An 18,601-nucleotide genomic window follows, 5' to 3' on the forward strand; every position below is an offset into this window, starting at 1 on the left:
TCAAGTGTTGGCTTGGGGGCAGGGTTGTCAGGGGCGATGCCTTGAACAGGTCAAACGATATTCTTGTTCTATATCTTCCTCCAAACTGGGAACCGGCCTCAAGCTTCCAATCGCTTATCAAGCCTTTGCGGATGTGTTCAGCAAGAAAGAAGCGGAGAAGCTACCAGCCCATAGGATCTGGGATTGCGCCATAGATTTAGTTCCTGGGAAATGTCCTCCTCGGGGTCGAGTGTTTCCATTGTCCATGGCAGAGTCTCAGGCAGTCTCTGAGTATATTAAGGATAATTTGGAGCGGGGTTTTATCAGGGAGTCCAAGTCACCAGCGGGAGCGGGTCTGTTTTTTGTCAAGAAAAAAGACGGGGGTCTCAGGCCTTGTATTGATTATAGGGGTCTCAATGCCATCACGGTGAAGGATCGTTTTCCTCTTCCTCTCATCTCTGAACTCTTTGAGAAAATCAAAGGGGCTCGTTTTTTCACAAAACTGGATCTTCGCGGGGCATATAATTTGATCTGAATTAGGTCAGGAGATGAGTGGAAGACAGCCTTCAATACGCGAGATGGACACTTTGAGTACTTGGTGATGCCGTTTGGCTTGAGCAACACCCCGGCAGTCTTCCAGAGATACATGAACCATATCTTCCAAGATCTTTTGAACAAATTTGTAATTGTCTGCCTGGACGACATCTTAATTTTTTCAAGGAACCTTCATGCACATCAGCAGCATGTTCAAGAAGTTCTAGTTCGTCTTCGTAAGCACCGGTTGTATTGCAAACTAGAAAAATGCTCATTCGAACAACAAGAGATGCCTTTCTTGGGGTTCATTGTTACTGGGTCAGAATTACGGATGGACCCAAAGAAATTGTCTGCAATCTCTGACTGGCCACAACCGGTAGGGTTAAAGTCCATTCAACGCTTTTTGGGTTTTTGCAATTTTTACCGACAGTTCATAAAGGGTTACTCTTCTGTGGTAGCCCTTATAACCAAGCTCACTCGCAAAGGCGAGAATACCAAGGAGTGGCCTTCTGAGGCTAAGCAAGCCTTTTCATTACTCAAGCAACTCTTTCTTTCTGCACCCATCTTAAGGCGGCCTAACCCTGACAAACCCTTCTTTGTGGAAGTAGATGCATCTTCAGTAGGGGTGGGGGCAGTTCTTTCTCAAAAAGATGAAGCTAACAAATGGTACGCCTGTGGTTTCTTCTCCAAGAAATTTCAACCTGCAGAGAGAAATTACGCTGTAGGAGATAAAGAGAGGAGATAACCAGAGGACCGCGACCGACGTGTCGAGTGCCGCAGAAGCCCAAATCCCAATTGGAGGGGTCACTGGCAGAAAACCCTCGGCACGGTTAGACTCCGCACCTCTGCGTTAGGTCTAGCCAATTCCCGAGCTGAATAGGCAGGTAGTCCAGTGCAATTTGTGACAGTATGTGTATACTATGTCTGTGTGATGGCTGTGTACATGTATACTTAGTGTGTATATATGTATGTATGTGTAAACTATGTCTGTGTGATGGCTGTGTGCATATAATGTATGTATGTATGTAGGTGTATACTATGTCTGTGTGATGGCTGTGTGCATATAATGTATGTATGTATGTATGTAGGTGTATACTATGTCTGTGTGATGGCTGTGTGCATATAATGTATGTATGTATGTATGTATGTATGTAGGTGTATACTATGTCTGTGTGATGGCTGTGTGCATGTATACTTAGTAAGTGTGTATATATGTATGTAGGTGTATACTATGTCTGTGTGATGGCTGTGTGCATATAATGTATGTATGTATGTATGTATGTATGTAGGTGTATACTATGTCTGTGTGATGGCTGTGTGCATGTATACTTAGTAAGTTTGTATGTATGTCTGTATGTTTGTATACTATGTCTGTGTGATGGCTGTGTGCATGTATACTTAGTAAGTGTGTATGTATGTATGTATACTATGTCTGTGTGATGGCTGTGTGCATGTATACTTAGTAAGTGTGTATGTATGTATGTCTGTATGTATGTATACTATGTCTGTGTGATGGCTGTGTGCATGTATACTTAGTAAGTGTGTATGTATGCAGGGTGGGGTTTGGAACCGCACAGACTTTTAGTGTTTGTTTAACAATTTCTGAAGGACCAACATTAAGACTATACTAAGTGAGATTCTAATAGTCATGTGGTTGGTGGTGCAGATTCAGTACTGAATCCCGGCGTTCAGAATCCCGACGCCGGAATCCCGACAGCCGGAATGCCGACAAGGGGGGGGACGTGGATCGCCCCCCCCCCCTTGCGGGCTCGCTGCGCTCACCACACAGCGGGCCCGGTGCCTCGCTACGCTCGGCATACTAATTTATTCTCCCTCCAGGGGTGTCGTGGACACCCACGGAGGGAGAATGTGTCGGGATTTCGGCGGTCGGGATTTCGGCGGTCGGGATTCTGAAAGCCGGGATCCCGACCGCCGGTATTTTAACTGCATCCCGGTGGTGAACCCACGATTTCAGTATAGCAACTGAATGGGGATTTTTTGTTTGCTCAAGGGAGAGCAAACACAAGACTTGAAAAGGCTTTGTGGGCGCACTATTGTTTATGTATATGAAGTTAATTAAAACGTAACATTTATTTCGATCTATTAATATAAGGTAGCCAAGGTTTAAAAGATTTAAAGAGTGGAGTATAAAGGGTGAAAAAGGTAGATGAATGTAAATTTTTAAATTCTCGAGCACCAGTCGTAAAGTATATACAAAGTATAAAATGTTGTGTGATGGTACTTTTTGCTGTTCACACCTTACTCTCCATTCGGCGCATTACGTCCTCATCGACATTGATATATGGACAATGTGATTGTGGGCGAAAATGAATGGTTTGGGTCCCCAGTCGGTTTAAATAACCTATAGGGATATATGTTGCCCCAGCAACAATTTTTGTTGGTATTATCACAGCTTGTATTGCTCATGCAGTAGGCGTGTCCAGTACAATTTGCTTAGGGATACCTCTATTGATACCACACTAGGGGTTCTTCAGGGGTCTCCCACAAGAATACTATTCTGGCCCGTTGGAAAGAAAAGGAGGGGGGGGGGTTGTTAGGGGGGAGGTGGAGAGTGACGGGTTTGGGAAAGAGAACAGGAGGAAGGAAATAGAGGGAGAGATAGAAGCAATGGATGATCTTTGAGGCTCAAATCGACCGATGTGGTCGGTAGATATGGATACTAATGTTACTTAGAAATTCCCCATATCTCTGGATTCTTGACCTGAGATATTAAGTATTATGGGGTTAAATGTCTATCTACTGGATTTGGCTGGCATGTGTGATCAAATGATAGGTGGTTATTGGGGTTTATCCAGTGTCCGCAGTGATATCCACAATGCTGCTGACTCTGCTTCAAGGGTTAATTCAAATGCTGACTTTTGCATGTAATTGCTATCAGAGATTCTGCCAATTAGATGCCTAACTTGGTACAAATATTAGCTGTTTGCACAAGGTTTGTTAACAAAATAACACGTACTGTTTTTTTGCTATGTAACACACGATTTTGTTGGTAGCACTACTATCCAATGAGGGAGTTTCACTCCACTGCAGATGACAGATGGAGGAAACTTGCACTTAGGATGCAGCCACCAATGCAGATGAGGAAGTGTCACTCTGCAGACAGAGGACACTGTACCTTGGACGCCGCCGCCGGGCGTCTGGGCAGAGTCGCAGTGTGGGGGGTCTCTGATGATGGTCACGATGGTATGGCGCATACTGAAGAAGACGATCCCGGCGAAACACGTGTCTAGCGGACACCCCAGCAACCACAGCAGTGGCGTGACCATCATCAGAGACCCCCCACACTGCGACTCTACCCAGACTTCAAGCCCAGACGCCCGGCGGCGGCGTCCAAGGTACAGTGTCCTCTGTCTGCATTCTGCAGCAGAGTGACACTTCCTCATCTGCTAACAATCTGCCACACTAAAAAATCTGTACTGACTACATTGCTAAACTGATTGTGACTCCATCAACCTAATTATGTTAAACTACCAGCCTGGGTGGCGATGCCACTATTAGTGACTTTTGATTCAGCAGCTGATTGTGTGTAACAGCCAGCATTGGTGGCTGCATCCTAAGTGCACGTTTCCTCCATCTGTCATCTGCAGTGGAGTGAAACCTTTTCATCGGATAGGATTGCTACCTACGCTTGTATACAACATAGTAAATCAACAGTGACTGTTATTTTGTAAACCAAATTTTTGTGCCAGCAGCCAATATTGGTACTACACCAGCTAATTGTGAGCTATAACCGGCCTTGGTGGCTGCATTCCAAGTACCTTTTCACTCTGTAACTATTGGTAATTGTCAAATCACCAGCAAATATTGTGCTACTGCCAGTATTAAGGGCAGAGTCCCTGGTACAAGTTTCCTCCACCTGTGACCTGCAGTGGAGTGAAACTCCCTCATTAGATAGTAGTGCTACCAACAAAATCATGTGTTACATAGCAAAAAAACAGTAACTGTTACTTTGTTAACAAACCATGGGGGTTATTCTAGTTCACTCTTTCTGACAAAATCCTTCTTAGATGGACAAAACCATGTGCACTGCAGGGGGGGCAGATGTAAAATGTGCAGAGAGAATTTGATTTGGGTGAGTTATTTTGTTTCTGTGCAGGGTAAATACTGGCTGCTTTATTTTTACACTGCAATATAGATCTCACTTTGAAGTAAAACCCCACCCAAATCTAATTCTCTCAGCACATGTCACATCTACCCCACCTGCAGTGCACATGGTTTTGTCCATCTAAGAAGGATTTTGTCAGAAAGAGTGAACAAGAATAACCCCCCTAGTGCAAACAGCTAATATTTTTACCAAGTTAGGCATCTAATTGGCAGAATCTCTGATAGCAATTACATGCAAAAGTCAGCATTTGAATTAACCCTTGAAGCAGAGTCAGCAGCATTGTGGATATCACTGCGGACACTGGATAAACCCCAATAACCACCTATCATTTGATCACGCATGCCAGCCAAATCCAGTAGATAGACATTTAACCCCATAATACTTAATATCTCAGGTCAAGAATCCAGAGATATGGGGAATTTCTAAGTAACATTAGTATCCATATCTACCGACCACATCGGTCGATTTGAGCCTCAAAGATCATCCATTGCTTCTATCTCTCCCTCTATTTCCTTCCTCCTGTTCTCTTTCCCAAACCCGTCACTCCCCACCTCCCCCCTAACAAACCCCCCCCCTCCTTTTCTTTCCAACGGGCCAGAATAGTATTCTTGTGGGAGACCCCTGAAGAACCCCTAGTGTGGTATCAATAGAGGTATCCCTAAGCAAATTGTACTGGACACGCCTACTGCATGAGCAATACAAGCTGTGATAATACCAACAAAAATTGTTGCTGGGGCAACATATATCCCTATAGGTTATTTAAACCGACTGGGGACCCAAACCATTCATTTTCGCCCACAATCACATTGTCCATATATCAATGTCGATGAGGACGTAATGCGCCGAATGGAGAGTAAGGTGTGAACAGCAAAAAGTACCATCACACAACATTTTATACTTTGTATATACTTTACGACTGGTGCTCGAGAATTTAAAAATTTACATTCATCTACCTTTTTCACCCTTTATACTCCACTCTTTAAATCTTTTAAATCTTTTAAATTTATTAATAGATCGAAATAAATGTTAAGTTTTAATTAACTTCATATACATAAACAATAGTGCGCCCACAAAGCCTTTTCAAGTCTTGTGTTTGCTCTCCCTTGAGCAAACAAAAAATCCCCATTAAGTGTGTATGTATGTTTGTATGTATGTAGGTGTATACTATGTCTGTGTGATGGCTGTGTGCATATAATGTATGTATGTATGTATGTATGTATGTATGTATGTATGTGTATACTATGTCTGAGTGATGGCTGTGTGCATATAATGTATGTATGTATGTATGTATGTATGTGTGTGTGTGTGTGTGTGTGTGTGATGGCTGTGTGCATATAATGTATATATGTATGTATGTAGGTGTATACTATGTCTGTGTGATGGCTGTTTGCATGTATACTTAGTAAGTGTGTATGTATGTATGTATGCATGTATGTATGTATGTATGTATGTGTATACTATGTCTGTGTGATGGCTGTGTGCATATAATGTATGTATGTATGTATGTATGTATGTGTGTGTGATGGCTGTGTGCATATAATGTATATATGTATGTATGTATGTATGTATGTAGGTGTATACTATGTCTGTGTGATGGCTGTTTGCATGTATACTTAGTAAGTTTGTATGTATGTATGCATGTATACTATGTCTGTGTGATGGCTGTGTGCATGTATACATAGTACATGTGTGTGTATGTATGTATGTATGTATGTGTCTCTGTGTATGTATACTATGGGTGTGTGTGTGTCTGTCTGTGTGTACAGGATGTAAACTATATATGTGTGTCTGTATACAGTATGTATACTGTGTGTATGTCACTATATGTATATTATGTCTGTGTGTATGTATACTCTGTTTCTATATACAGTATGCCTACTATGTGTATGAATAATGTGTGTGTCTCTGTATATGTATACTATGCGTGTGTTTGTGTGTATGTATATTTGTCATAATTGCTTACACTCCCGAAAATAGTGCGCCATTCCTGGGCCCCCAGAATGGTATGCAAGTCTCCCTGAGTTGTATGTATGTATTTATGCTGTGTGTATTTATGTAAGCTGTATGTATGTATGTATGTATGTATTTATGCTGTATGTATGTATGTATTTATGCTGTGTGTGTATGTATGTATTTATGCTGTGTGTATTTATGTATGCTGTATGTATGTATGTATGTATTTATGCTGTGTGTATGTATGTATGTATGTATGTATGCTGTATGTATGTATGTATGTATTTATGCTGTGTGTATTTATGTATGCTGTATGTATGTATGTATGTATGTATTTATGCTGTATGTATGTATGTATGTATGTATGTATGTATGTATGTATTTATGCTGTGTGTATGTATGTATTTATGCTGTATGTATGTATGCTGTATGTATGTATGTATTTATGCTGTGTGTATGTATGTATGTATGCTGTATGTATGTATGTATTTATGCTGTGTGTATGTATGTATGTATGTATGTATGTATTTATTTATGCTGTGTGTATTTATGTATGCTGTATGTATGTATGTATTTATGCATTTATGCTGTATGTATTTATGCTGTATGTATGTATTTATGCTGTGTGTATTTATGTATGCTGTATGTATGTATGTATTTATGCATTTATGCTGTATGTATTTATGCTGTATGTATTTATGTATGTATGTATGTATTTATGCTGTGTGTATTTATGTATGCTGTATGTATGTATGTATTTATGCTGTGTGTATTTATGTATGCTGTATGTATGTATGTATGTATGTATTTATGCTGTGTGTATTTATGTATGCTGTATGTATGTATGTATTTATGCTGTATGTATGTATGTATTTATGCTGTGTGTATTTATATATACTGTGTGTGTGTATGTATGTATAAATGAATGCACAGATGTGTGTGTATAGGAGTATAGTCCAAATCTGTAACATGTTGTGATGTGATTTTATTATAAAGATAATGCGGGCCACTTTTCTTGTTGAATGTGTGTGTGTGTGTGTGTGTGTGTGCGTGTATGTGTGTGCGCGCGCACTCATGCGGAAAGCCCCTTCCGAGAATCCTGCGTTTGCCACTGCTGATATCTCCGGTTCTACGTCCTAGAGACTCGGACTGGTGCCATAGGAAAGAGGAGACTCTTGGCTATCAGGACAGTTTTTGTGACACCGGCAAGGGAAGCGGCAAGCAACAGCATGTGGGGTCCCCTCCAATTGTCTGCCCAGCTTGCAGGGGTTTCTGGCTTCCTCCATCCAACACTTCCTCCGTTTCTCCTGACAGCAGATTTGCGTTTCTGGATTTCGCCGTTTGGTTTTCCTGGGAATATCCCTATGTATCACCAAGTGACTGGATATGACCTTTGTAATACGCCACACTCCATTTTTTATTTTAAAACCTGGTCGGACTAATGTTTAATGCCACATTGCAATTTGAGACGCCCTATTTTCCTCCTTTTTTCTTTTTATTATTTTCCCTACCAATGTGCCTCTTTATGTATCCTGCGGTTTCTGTTTTGCTAAGGATAGTGTACTACTTATTTTTTATTATTGTTACCTTTGAGTACTATCTGCAAAATGTACCTGTATTTGTTGAGGGAGAGCTGGGCCTTGTCATTCAGGGACATTTCTTTGGTGTATTACAGTATCCTATATTTGGGGATTATCTATATGAGGGTGTGGGAGGGTAGGGGCATTTCTTTGTTGTATTATCCTGTATTATTGGGGGGAGGGGTAGTCTATATGAGGGTGTGTCTTCCCCATGTCTTCTCGAGCCCGCCTTCCACAGCTATGCCTTCCCGAGCCCTTCCTTCTGCAGCCCTGCCTTCATGAGCCATTTATTGCTGAGCCCTTTAATCCTGAGCCATTCATTGCTGAGCCCTGCCTTCACGAACCCTTACTACCTTAGCCATTCCTTCCTGATACCTGCCTTCATGAGTCCTGCCTTCCACAGCCCTGTATTTCTGACCTCTTCTTTCCTGGGCACTGCCTTCCACAGCCTCTGCCTTCATGAGACCTTCCTTCCTGAGCCATTATTTCCTGAGCCCTGCCTGAGCTCTTCCTTCCACAGCCATGTCTTTCTGAGCCCTGCCTTCCACAGCCATGTTTTCCTGAGCCCTGCCTTCCACAGCCATGTCTTCTGAGTGCAGCCTTTTTGAGCCCTGTTTTCCACAGCCATGCCTTCCAAAGCTCTTTCTTCCACAGCCCTGTCTTCTGGAGCCCTGCCTTCCTGAGCTCTTCCTCCCACAGCCCTGCCTTCCCAAGCCCTGTCTTCCCGAGCTCTTCCTTCCACAGCCCTGTCTTTCTGAGCCCTTCTTCCACAGCCCTGCCTTCCTGATCCCTACTTCCACAGCCCTGCCTTCCTGAGCCCTGTCTTCCACAGCGCTGCCTTCCTGATCCCTACTTCCACAGCCCTGCCTTCCTGATCCCTACTTCCACAGCCCTGCCTTCCTGAGCCCTGTCTTCCACAGCGCTGCCTTCCTGAGCCCTTCCTTCTGCAGCCCTGCCTTCACGACCCCTTACTCCCTTAGCCATTCCTTCCTGATCCCTGCCTTCATGAGTCCTGCCTTTCACAGCCCTACATTAAAGAGAAATTCCTTCCTGAGCCCTTCCTTCCACAGCCCTGTATTCCTGACCCCTTCTTTCCTGGGCACTGCCTTCCACAGCCTCTGCCTTCATGAGACCTTCCTTCCTGAGCCATTATTTCCTGAGCCCTGCCTGAGCTCTTCATTCCACAGCCATGTCTTCTCGAGCCCTGCCTTCCACAGCCATGTTTTCTAAATGCAGCCTTTCTGGAGCTCTGCCTTCCACAGTCCTGTCTTCCCGAGCTCTTCCTCCCACAGCCCTACCTTCCTGAGCCCTGCCTTCCACAGCTCTGTCTTCCTGATCCATTCTTCCACAGCCCTGTCTTACTGAGCTCTTCCTTCCACAAGCATGAGCCCTTCCTTCTTCAGCTCTGTCTTCCCGAGCCCTTCTTCCACAGCCCTGTCTTACCGAGCTCTGCCTTCCACAGCCCTACCTTCCTGAGCCCTGCCTTCCACAGCTTTGTCTTCCCGAGCTCTTCCTCCCACAGCCCTGCCTTCCCAAGCCCTGTCTTCCCAAGCTCTTCCTTCCACAGCTCTGTCTTCCTGATCCATTCTTCCACAGCCCTGTCTTACTGAGCTCTTCCTTCCACAAGCATGAGCCCTTCCTTCCACAGCTCTGTCTTCCTGATCCATTCTTCCACAGCCCTGTCTTACTGAGCTCTTCCTTCCACAAGCATGAGCCCTTCCTTCTTCAGCCCTGTCTTCCTGAGCCCTTCTTCCACAGCCCTGTCTTACCGAGCTCTGCCTTCCACAGCCCTACCTTCCTGAGCCCTTCCTTCTTCAGCCCTGTCTTCCCGAGCCCTTCTCCCACCGCCCTGTCTTACCGAGCTCTGCCTTCCACAGCCCTACCTTCCTGAGCCCTGCCTTCCACAGCTTTGTCTTTCCGAGCTTTTCCTTCCACAACCCTGTCTACCCAAGAATTTCTTCCACAGCCATGCCTTCCTGAGCCCTGCCTTCCCGAGCCATTCAATTTCCTGTGTGAGTTGTCAAGGAAGTTGTGTATGAGGTGTGTCAAGAAATGCATGCTTTCATGATCATATTGGTAGATAACCTAAGGAAATTGGATTGAACCCTTTTGGCATGTAATCTTGATTTAGTTATGTATTTCAAGTACGATGGTCTGATTGATACGCAAATCCTAAAGGTATATGTGGAGGATCGGACCATGCCAGTGTGTTTTCTGCCGATATAAAGAGGGCCTGTGAGCCCTGGTATTGGTACTTCTGCCTGTATCTGAACACTGTAACATCTGTATGCTGTGCCTCCTATGGAGATCTAGGAGAGGGTCCTTTTATGGGCTTATATTTGAACAAAACAGACATCCTTTGCCTCAAGATGACCATTTTCATCTTGTGACAAACAGGAATATGCCAAAACGTGGGTGAAACATCCAGCGTCTCCAAGCTCCACTCTGACAGCTACTGAAGCAGAGGCCTGGTCCATAATCAGTGGGGAACCAACCAACTCCACGCGGGGGGGGAAGGGGGGGTGTTTGTCAGCAGTGTGTCAACGCTTACAATCTAGCAGGTAGTACTCAGGTGCCAGCGGTTGACCTTGAGGAGGTATCCGTGGTTCCAGACACCACGTAGTAGGAGTCTGGTAGAGGCAGCGATATCCCCGCCCACTGCGTAGTGGGTGGAGTCAGTAACAGGCGGTTACCGACGGTAACAGGGAATCCCCTTATTGGCCCGTGTCGGGCATGCATCCCGTCACACCTTCCTTCAACAGCCCTGTCTTCATGAGCTTGTCTTTCACATCGATATCTTCCAGAGCCCTACCTTCCACAACTCTGTCTTCCCGAGCCCTTCTTCCACGGTCCTGTCTTCCCGAGCCCTTCTTCCACAGTCCTGTCTTCCCGAGCCCTTCTTCAACAGTCCTGTCTTCCCGAGCCCTTCTTCCACAGTCCTGTCTTCCCGAGCCCTTCTTCCACGGTCCTGTCTTCCCGAGCCCTTCTTCCGCAGTCCTGTCTTCCCGAGCCTTGAGCCTTTCTTCCACAACCCTGTCTTCCCGAGACCTTCTTCCACAGCCCTGTCTTCCCGAGTCATTCCTTCCACAGCCCTGTCTTCCCGAGTCATTCCTTCCACAGCCCTGTCTTCCTGAGCCCTTCTTCCACAGTTCTGTCTTCCCGAGCCCTTCTTCCACAGCCATGTCTTCCAGTGCCCTTTTTCCACAGACCTGTCTTCATGAGCCCTTCTTCCACAGTTCTGTCTTCCCGAGCCCTTCTTCCACAGCCATGTCTTCCCGTGCCCTTTTTCCACAGACCTGTCTTCATGAGCCCTTCTTCCACAACCGTCTTCCCGAGCCCTTCCTCCACAGCCCTGTCTTCCCAAGCCCTTCCTTCCACAGCCCTTCCTTCCACAGCCCTTCTTCCACAGACCTATCTAACTCAGCCCTGCCTTCCACAGCCCTGCCTTCCTGAGCTTTCTTCCACAGTTCTGTCTTCCCGCGCCCTTCTTCCACAGACATGTCTTCCCGAGCCCTTCTTCCACAGACCTGTCTTCATGAGCCCTTCTTCAACAGACCTGTCTTCCCAAGCCCATCTTCCACAACCCTGTCTTCCCAAGCCCTTCCATCCACAGGCCTGCCTTGCATAGCACCACAATATTATGGGATATGAGAGAAATGCTACACACCAAGCTGTCCGTCTCTGGGTCCTCAGAGAAGAAGTCCTTGCCCTCCTTATGCTGTCTCCTCACAAATGTTTCTATGTCGAGGTCGAAGCTGGCGGAGGTTGTTCCTTCTGATCCTTGTGTGCAGCCCTCACACTTCTCAAAGAGCAGAGCAAGAAGAGGGAAAAGCGGGTGCCTATGAGAAGGAGAGAAAGTGGGTGCCTATGAGAAGGAGAGATGGGACACTAGTACAGCCAGAGACTGGCATAGGACCGGGTTGGTGGTGCAGATTACAGGGCCTGGACTCACCTGTAAATGGCCTGTTTGTCTGTCTCCATAGGGCTATCTCCAGGCGAGGGACTATGTGCTGTTGGCTCCACACACCCAGGATCCTGCTCAGTTTTGAACTGCGTCACAACCTGTATCTGAAGATATGAAGTGATCACCAAATGTAACACAATTGTCTCCATCACAAATCAAAGCAACCACATTTTATTGTATTGCGAACTCATGTGTCACCCAATCAGAAGGCTAAATATATCTAAGCAGACAGCTGTACCATTACAGACAATGGAGGTGGAACGTGTTCTAAAGGTGACTCTTAAGGGGCATACACACGTAGAGATCTGTGCTAAGCAATATTGCTGGTGTCAAGATCTCCCATGCAGAGCACATACACACGCAGTGATTTGTGCTAAACAATTTTGCTTAAGCAAAAAAAGGCCGGGTAGTTGTTCAGAATGAGAGATTGCGATCAGTATCTCTCATTCTGTACACACAGAGAGATTTGCAGTCATGTGCTAAGCAATCTAACTAGATTGGGACTGCATGCACTGACTTAGTTAGCAAGAGATATTTAATCTCTCGGAGCATACACACGGAGAGATCTGTGCTTACTTTCTAAGCAATCTAGTCAGATTGCTTAGAAAATAGCACAAATTTACTCCGTGTGTACACCCCTTTACAGTAATTTCTGTGACACACAATGTACAGACCAAGGAGAACATTAAGTGAATGGCAGCGGGGGGGGGGGGGGGGGCAAGAACCGGACATGAACCAGGGCGGAGCCTAGACCAGGTATACGAAATGGAGAGAGGTGCATCATGAAAGCTGAGCAGGCTGTGTGCCCCCCCCCATCCGCAGGTTGTACGTCCCCCATTGTGCTAGTCATGTTCTGCCCTGGGTAGAAGTCCCGTGTAAAGGGACACGGCGTGATACATTTACACCGCCTCTGACCCAGGTCTGACCCCCGCGAAGACCTGGGGTTTTGAGGCAGTGTAAAAGGGGTATAAGTGTCAGGCAGCCTGGAGGGATGCAGGAGCTGAGAGATGGGGTCATATGACAGTGTGTGAGGTGGGTGTAGGTAAGTGTCAGGCAGCCTGGGGGGGGGGGACGCAGGAGCTGAGAGATGGGGTAATATGACAGTGTGTGAGGTGGGTGTAGGTAAGTGTCAGGCAGCCTGGGGGGGACGCAGGAGCTGAGAGATGGGGGTAATATGACAGTGTGTGAGGTGGGTGTAGATAAGTGTCAGGTGTGGCACCCCACAAGCTGGGGCACTTCAAGTGCCAGCAGCATAAAGTAATGTAAACACTGTAAAGGCCTGCAGGCATAAAGCAGCTGTGGCACAGACGCCATGACACCAGGGAAAACACATATGCTGCAATACTTCTCCAGTGACCAGTAATGGCGAAGCGCCCCCAGACTGCGGATGGACGCCATGACACCAGTGATAATACATATATACTGCAATACTCCATCTGTGACCAATAATGACGGAGCTCCCCCGGCCTGCGGACAGACGCCATGACACCAGTGATAACACATATATACTGCAATACTTCTCCTGTGACCGGTAATGACGGAGCGCCCCCGGCCTGCGGACAGACGCCATGACACCAGTGATAACACATATATACTGCAATACTTCTCCTGTGACCGGTAATGACGGAGCGCCCCCAGCCTGTGGACAGACGCCATGACACCAGGGATAACACATATATACTGCAATACTTCTCCTGTGACCGGTAATGACGGAGCACCCCCGGCCTGCGGACAGACGCCATGACACCAGTGATAACACATATATACTGCAATACTTCTCCTGTGACCGGTAATGACGGAGCGCCCCCGGCCTGCGGACAGACGCCATGACACCAGTGATAACACATATATACTGCAATACTTCTCCTGTGACCGGTAATGACGGAGCGCCCCCAGCCTGTGGACAGACGCCATGACACCAGGGATAACACATATATACTGCAATACTTCTCCTGTGACCAGTAATGACGGAGCACCCCCGGCCTGCGGACAGACGCCATGACACCAGTGATAACACATATATACTGCAATACTTCTCCTGTGACCGGTAATGACGGAGCGCCCTCGGCCTGTGGACAGACGCCATGACACCAGTGATAACACATATATACTGCAATACTTCTCCTGTGACCGGTAATGACGGAGCGCCCCCGGCCTGCGGACAGACGCCATGACACCAGTGATAACATATATATACTGCAATACTTCTCCTGTGACCGGTAATGACGGAGCGCCCCCAGCCTGTGGACAGACGCCATGACACCAGGGATAACACATATATACTGCAATACTTCTCCTGTGACCAGTAATGACGGAGCACCCCCAGCCTGCGGACAGACGCCATGACACCAGTGATAACACATATATACTGCAATACTTCTCCTGTGACCGGTAATGACGGAGCGCCCTCGGCCTGTGGACAGACGCCATGACACCAGTGATAACACATATATACTGCAATACTTCTCCTGTGACCGGTAATGATGGAGCACCCCCGGCCTGCGGACAGACGCCATGACACCAGGGATAACACATATATACTGCAATACTTCTCCTGTGACCAGTAATGACGGAGCGCCCCCGGCCTGCGGACAGACGCCATGACACCAGGGATAACACATATATACTGCAATACTTCTCCTGTGACCAGTAATGACAGAGCATCCCCGGCCTGCGGACAGACGCCATGACACCAGTGATAACACATATACTGCAATACTTCTCCTGTGACCGGTAATGACGGAGCGCCCCCGGCCTGCGGACAGACGCCATGACACCAGGGATAACACATATATACTGCAATACTTCTCCTGTGACCAGTAATGACGGAGCGCCCCCGGCCTGCGGACAGACGCCATGACACCAGGGATAATACATATGTACTGCAATACTTCTCCTGTGACCAGTAATGACGGAGCACCCTCTGCCTGCGGACAGACGCCATGACACCAGGGATAACACATATATACTGCAATACTTCTCCTGTGACCGGTAATGACGGAGCGCCCCCGGCCTGCGGATAGACGCCATGACACCAGTAATAACACATATATACTGCAATACTTCTCCTGTGTCCGGTAATGACGGAGCTCCCCCGGCCTGCGGATAGACGCCATGACACCAGTGATAACACATATATACTGCAATACTTCTCCTATGACCGGTAATGACGGAGCACTCCCGGGCTGCGGACAGACGCCATGACACCAGGGATAACACATATATACTGCAATACTTCTCCTATGACCGGTAATGACGGAGCGCCCTCGGCCTGCGGACAGACGCCATGACACCAGTGATAACACATATATACTGCAATACTTCTCCTATGACCGGTAATGACGGAGCGCCCCCAGCCTGCGGACAGACACCATGACACCAATAATAACACATATATACTGCAATACTTCTCCTGTGACCGGTAATGATGGAGCGCCCCCGGCCTGCGGACAGACGCCATGACACCAGTGATAACACATATATACTGCAATACTTCTCCTGTGACCAGTAATGACGGAGCACCCTCTGCCTGCGGACAGACGCCATGACACCAGGGATAACACATATATACTGCAATACTTCTCCTGTGACCGGTAATGACGGAGCGCCCCCAGCCTGTGGACAGACGCCATGACACCAGGGATAACACATATATACTGCAATACTTCTCCTGTGACCGGTAATGACGGAGCGCCCCCGGCCTGAGGATAGACGCCATGACACCAGTGATAACACATATATACTGCAATACTTCTCCTGTGACCAGTAATGACGGAGCACCCCCGGCCTGTGGACAGACACCATGACACCAGTGATAACACATATATACTGCAATATTTCTCCTGTGACCAGTAATGACGGAGCGCCCCCGGCCTGCGGACAGACGCCATGACACCAGTGATAACACATATATACTGCAATACTTCTCCTGTGACCGGTAATGACGGAGCACCCCCGGCCTGCGGACAGACGCCATGAACCAGTAATAACACATATATACTGCAATACTTCTCCTGTGACCGGTAATGACGGAGCGCCCCCGGCCTGTGGACAGACGCAATGACACCAGTAATAACACATATATACTGCAATACTTCTCCTGTGACCGGTAATGACGGAGCACCCCCGGCCTGCGGACAGACGCCATGACACCAGTGATAACACATATACTGCAATACTTCTCCTGTGACCGGTAATGACGGAGCGCCCCCGGCCTGCGGACAGACACCATGACACCAGGGATAAAACATATATACTGCAATACTTCTCCTGTGGCCAGTAATGACGGAGCACCCCCGGCCTGCGGACAGACGCCATGACACCAGTGATAACACATATATACTGCAATACTTCTCCTGTGACCGGTAATGACGGAGCGCCCCCGGCCTGCGGACAGACGCCATGACACCAGTGATAACACATATATACTGCAATACTTCTCCTGTGACCGGTAATGACGGAGCGCCCTCGGCCTGTGGACAGACGCCATGACACCAGTGATAATACATATATACTGCATTACTCCATCTGTGACCAATAATGACGGAGCGCCCCCGGCCTGCGGACAGACGCCATGATAACACATATATACTGCAATACTTCTCCTGTGGCCAGTAATGACGGAGCACCCCCGGCCTGCGGACAGACGCCATGACACCAGTGATAACACATATATACTGCAATACTTCTCCTGTGACCGGTAATGACGGAGCGCCCCCGGCCTGCGGACAGACGCCATGACACCAGTGATAACACATATATACTGCAATACTTCTCCTGTGACCGGTAATGACGGAGCGCCCCCAGCCTGTGGACAGACGCCATGACACCAGGGATAACACATATATACTGCAATACTTCTCCTGTGACCAGTAATGACGGAGCACCCCCGGCCTGCGGACAGACGCCATGACACCAGTGATAACTCATATACTGCAATACTTCTCCTGTGACCGGTAATGACGGAGCACCCCCGGCCTGCGGACAGACGCCATGACACCAGTGATAACACATATATACTGCAATACTTCTCCTGTGACCGGTAATGACGGAGCGCCCTCGGCCTGTGGACAGACGCCATGACACCAGTGATAACACATATATACTGCAATACTTCTCCTGTGACCGGTAATGACGGAGCGCCCCCGGCCTGCGGACAGACGCCATGACACCAGTGATAACACATATATACTGCAATACTTCTCCTGTGACCGGTAATGACGGAGCGCCCCCAGCCTGTGGACAGACGCCATGACACCAGGGATAACACATATATACTGCAATACTTCTCCTGTGACCAGTAATGACGGAGCACCCCCGGCCTGCGGACAGACGCCATGACACCAGTGATAACACATATATACTGCAATACTTCTCCTGTGACCGGTAATGACGGAGCGCCCTCGGCCTGTGGACAGACGCCATGACACCAGTGATAACACATATATACTGCAATACTTCTCCTGTGACCGGTAATGATGGAGCACCCCCGGCCTGCGGACAGACGCCATGACACCAGGGATAACACATATATACTGCAATACTTCTCCTGTGACCAGTAATGACGGAGCGCCCCCGGCCTGCGGACAGACGCCATGACACCAGGGATAACACATATATACTGCAATACTTCTCCTGTGACCAGTAATGACAGAGCACCCCCGGCCTGCGGACAGACGCCATGACACCAGTGATAACACATATACTGCAATACTTCTCCTGTGACCGGTAATGACAGAGCGCCCCCGGCCTGCGGACAGACGCCATGACACCAGGGATAACACATATATACTGCAATACTTCTCCTGTGACCAGTAATGACGGAGCGCCCCCGGCCTGCGGACAGACGCCATGACACCAGGGATAATACATATGTACTGCAATACTTCTCCTGTGACCAGTAATGACGGAGCACCCTCTGCCTGCGGACAGACGCCATGACACCAGGGATAACACATATATACTGCAATACTTCTCCTGTGACCGGTAATGACGGAGCGCCCCCGGCCTGCGGATAGACGCCATGACACCAGTAATAACACATATATACTGCAATACTTCTCCTGTGTCCGGTAATGACGGAGCTCCCCCGGCCTGCGGATAGACGCCATGACACCAGTGATAACACATATATACTGCAATACTTCTCCTATGACCGGTAATGACGGAGCACTCCCGGGCTGCGGACAGACGCCATGACACCAGGGATAACACATATATACTGCAATACTTCTCCTATGACCGGTAATGACGGAGCGCCCTCGGCCTGCGGACAGACGCCATGACACCAGTGATAACACATATATACTGCAATACTTCTCCTATGACCGGTAATGACGGAGCGCCCCCAGCCTGCGGACAGACACCATGACACCAATAATAACACATATATACTGCAATACTTCTCCTGTGACCGGTAATGATGGAGCGCCCCCGGCCTGCGGACAGACGCCATGACACCAGTGA

At 47.6% G+C, this 18,601-nt stretch overlaps 1 protein-coding gene across 3 annotated transcripts in view; it reads right to left on the reverse strand.

Annotated features, from left to right (window-relative positions):
• The window catches only part of PKNOX1 (PBX/knotted 1 homeobox 1), a 123,299-nt gene that overhangs the window by 90,901 nt on the left and 13,797 nt on the right, over positions 1 to 18,601 (reverse strand). For all 3 annotated transcript variants that reach the window (XM_083171432.1, XM_083171430.1, XM_083171431.1), the window contains 2 exons: positions 12,125 to 12,240; positions 11,840 to 12,011 (listed from right to left, as the gene is read on the reverse strand). In XM_083171432.1, coding sequence (XP_083027558.1) covers positions 11,840 to 12,011; positions 12,125 to 12,153 — 201 coding nt within the window. In that variant the 5' untranslated portion in view covers positions 12,154 to 12,240. The remainder of the gene's footprint in view (positions 1 to 11,839; positions 12,012 to 12,124; positions 12,241 to 18,601) is intronic.

This window comes from Crinia signifera, chromosome 2, assembly GCF_055691185.1.
Source record: "Crinia signifera chromosome 2, ASM5569118v1, whole genome shotgun sequence".
Classification (NCBI taxonomy): Eukaryota; Metazoa; Chordata; class Amphibia; order Anura; family Myobatrachidae; genus Crinia; species Crinia signifera.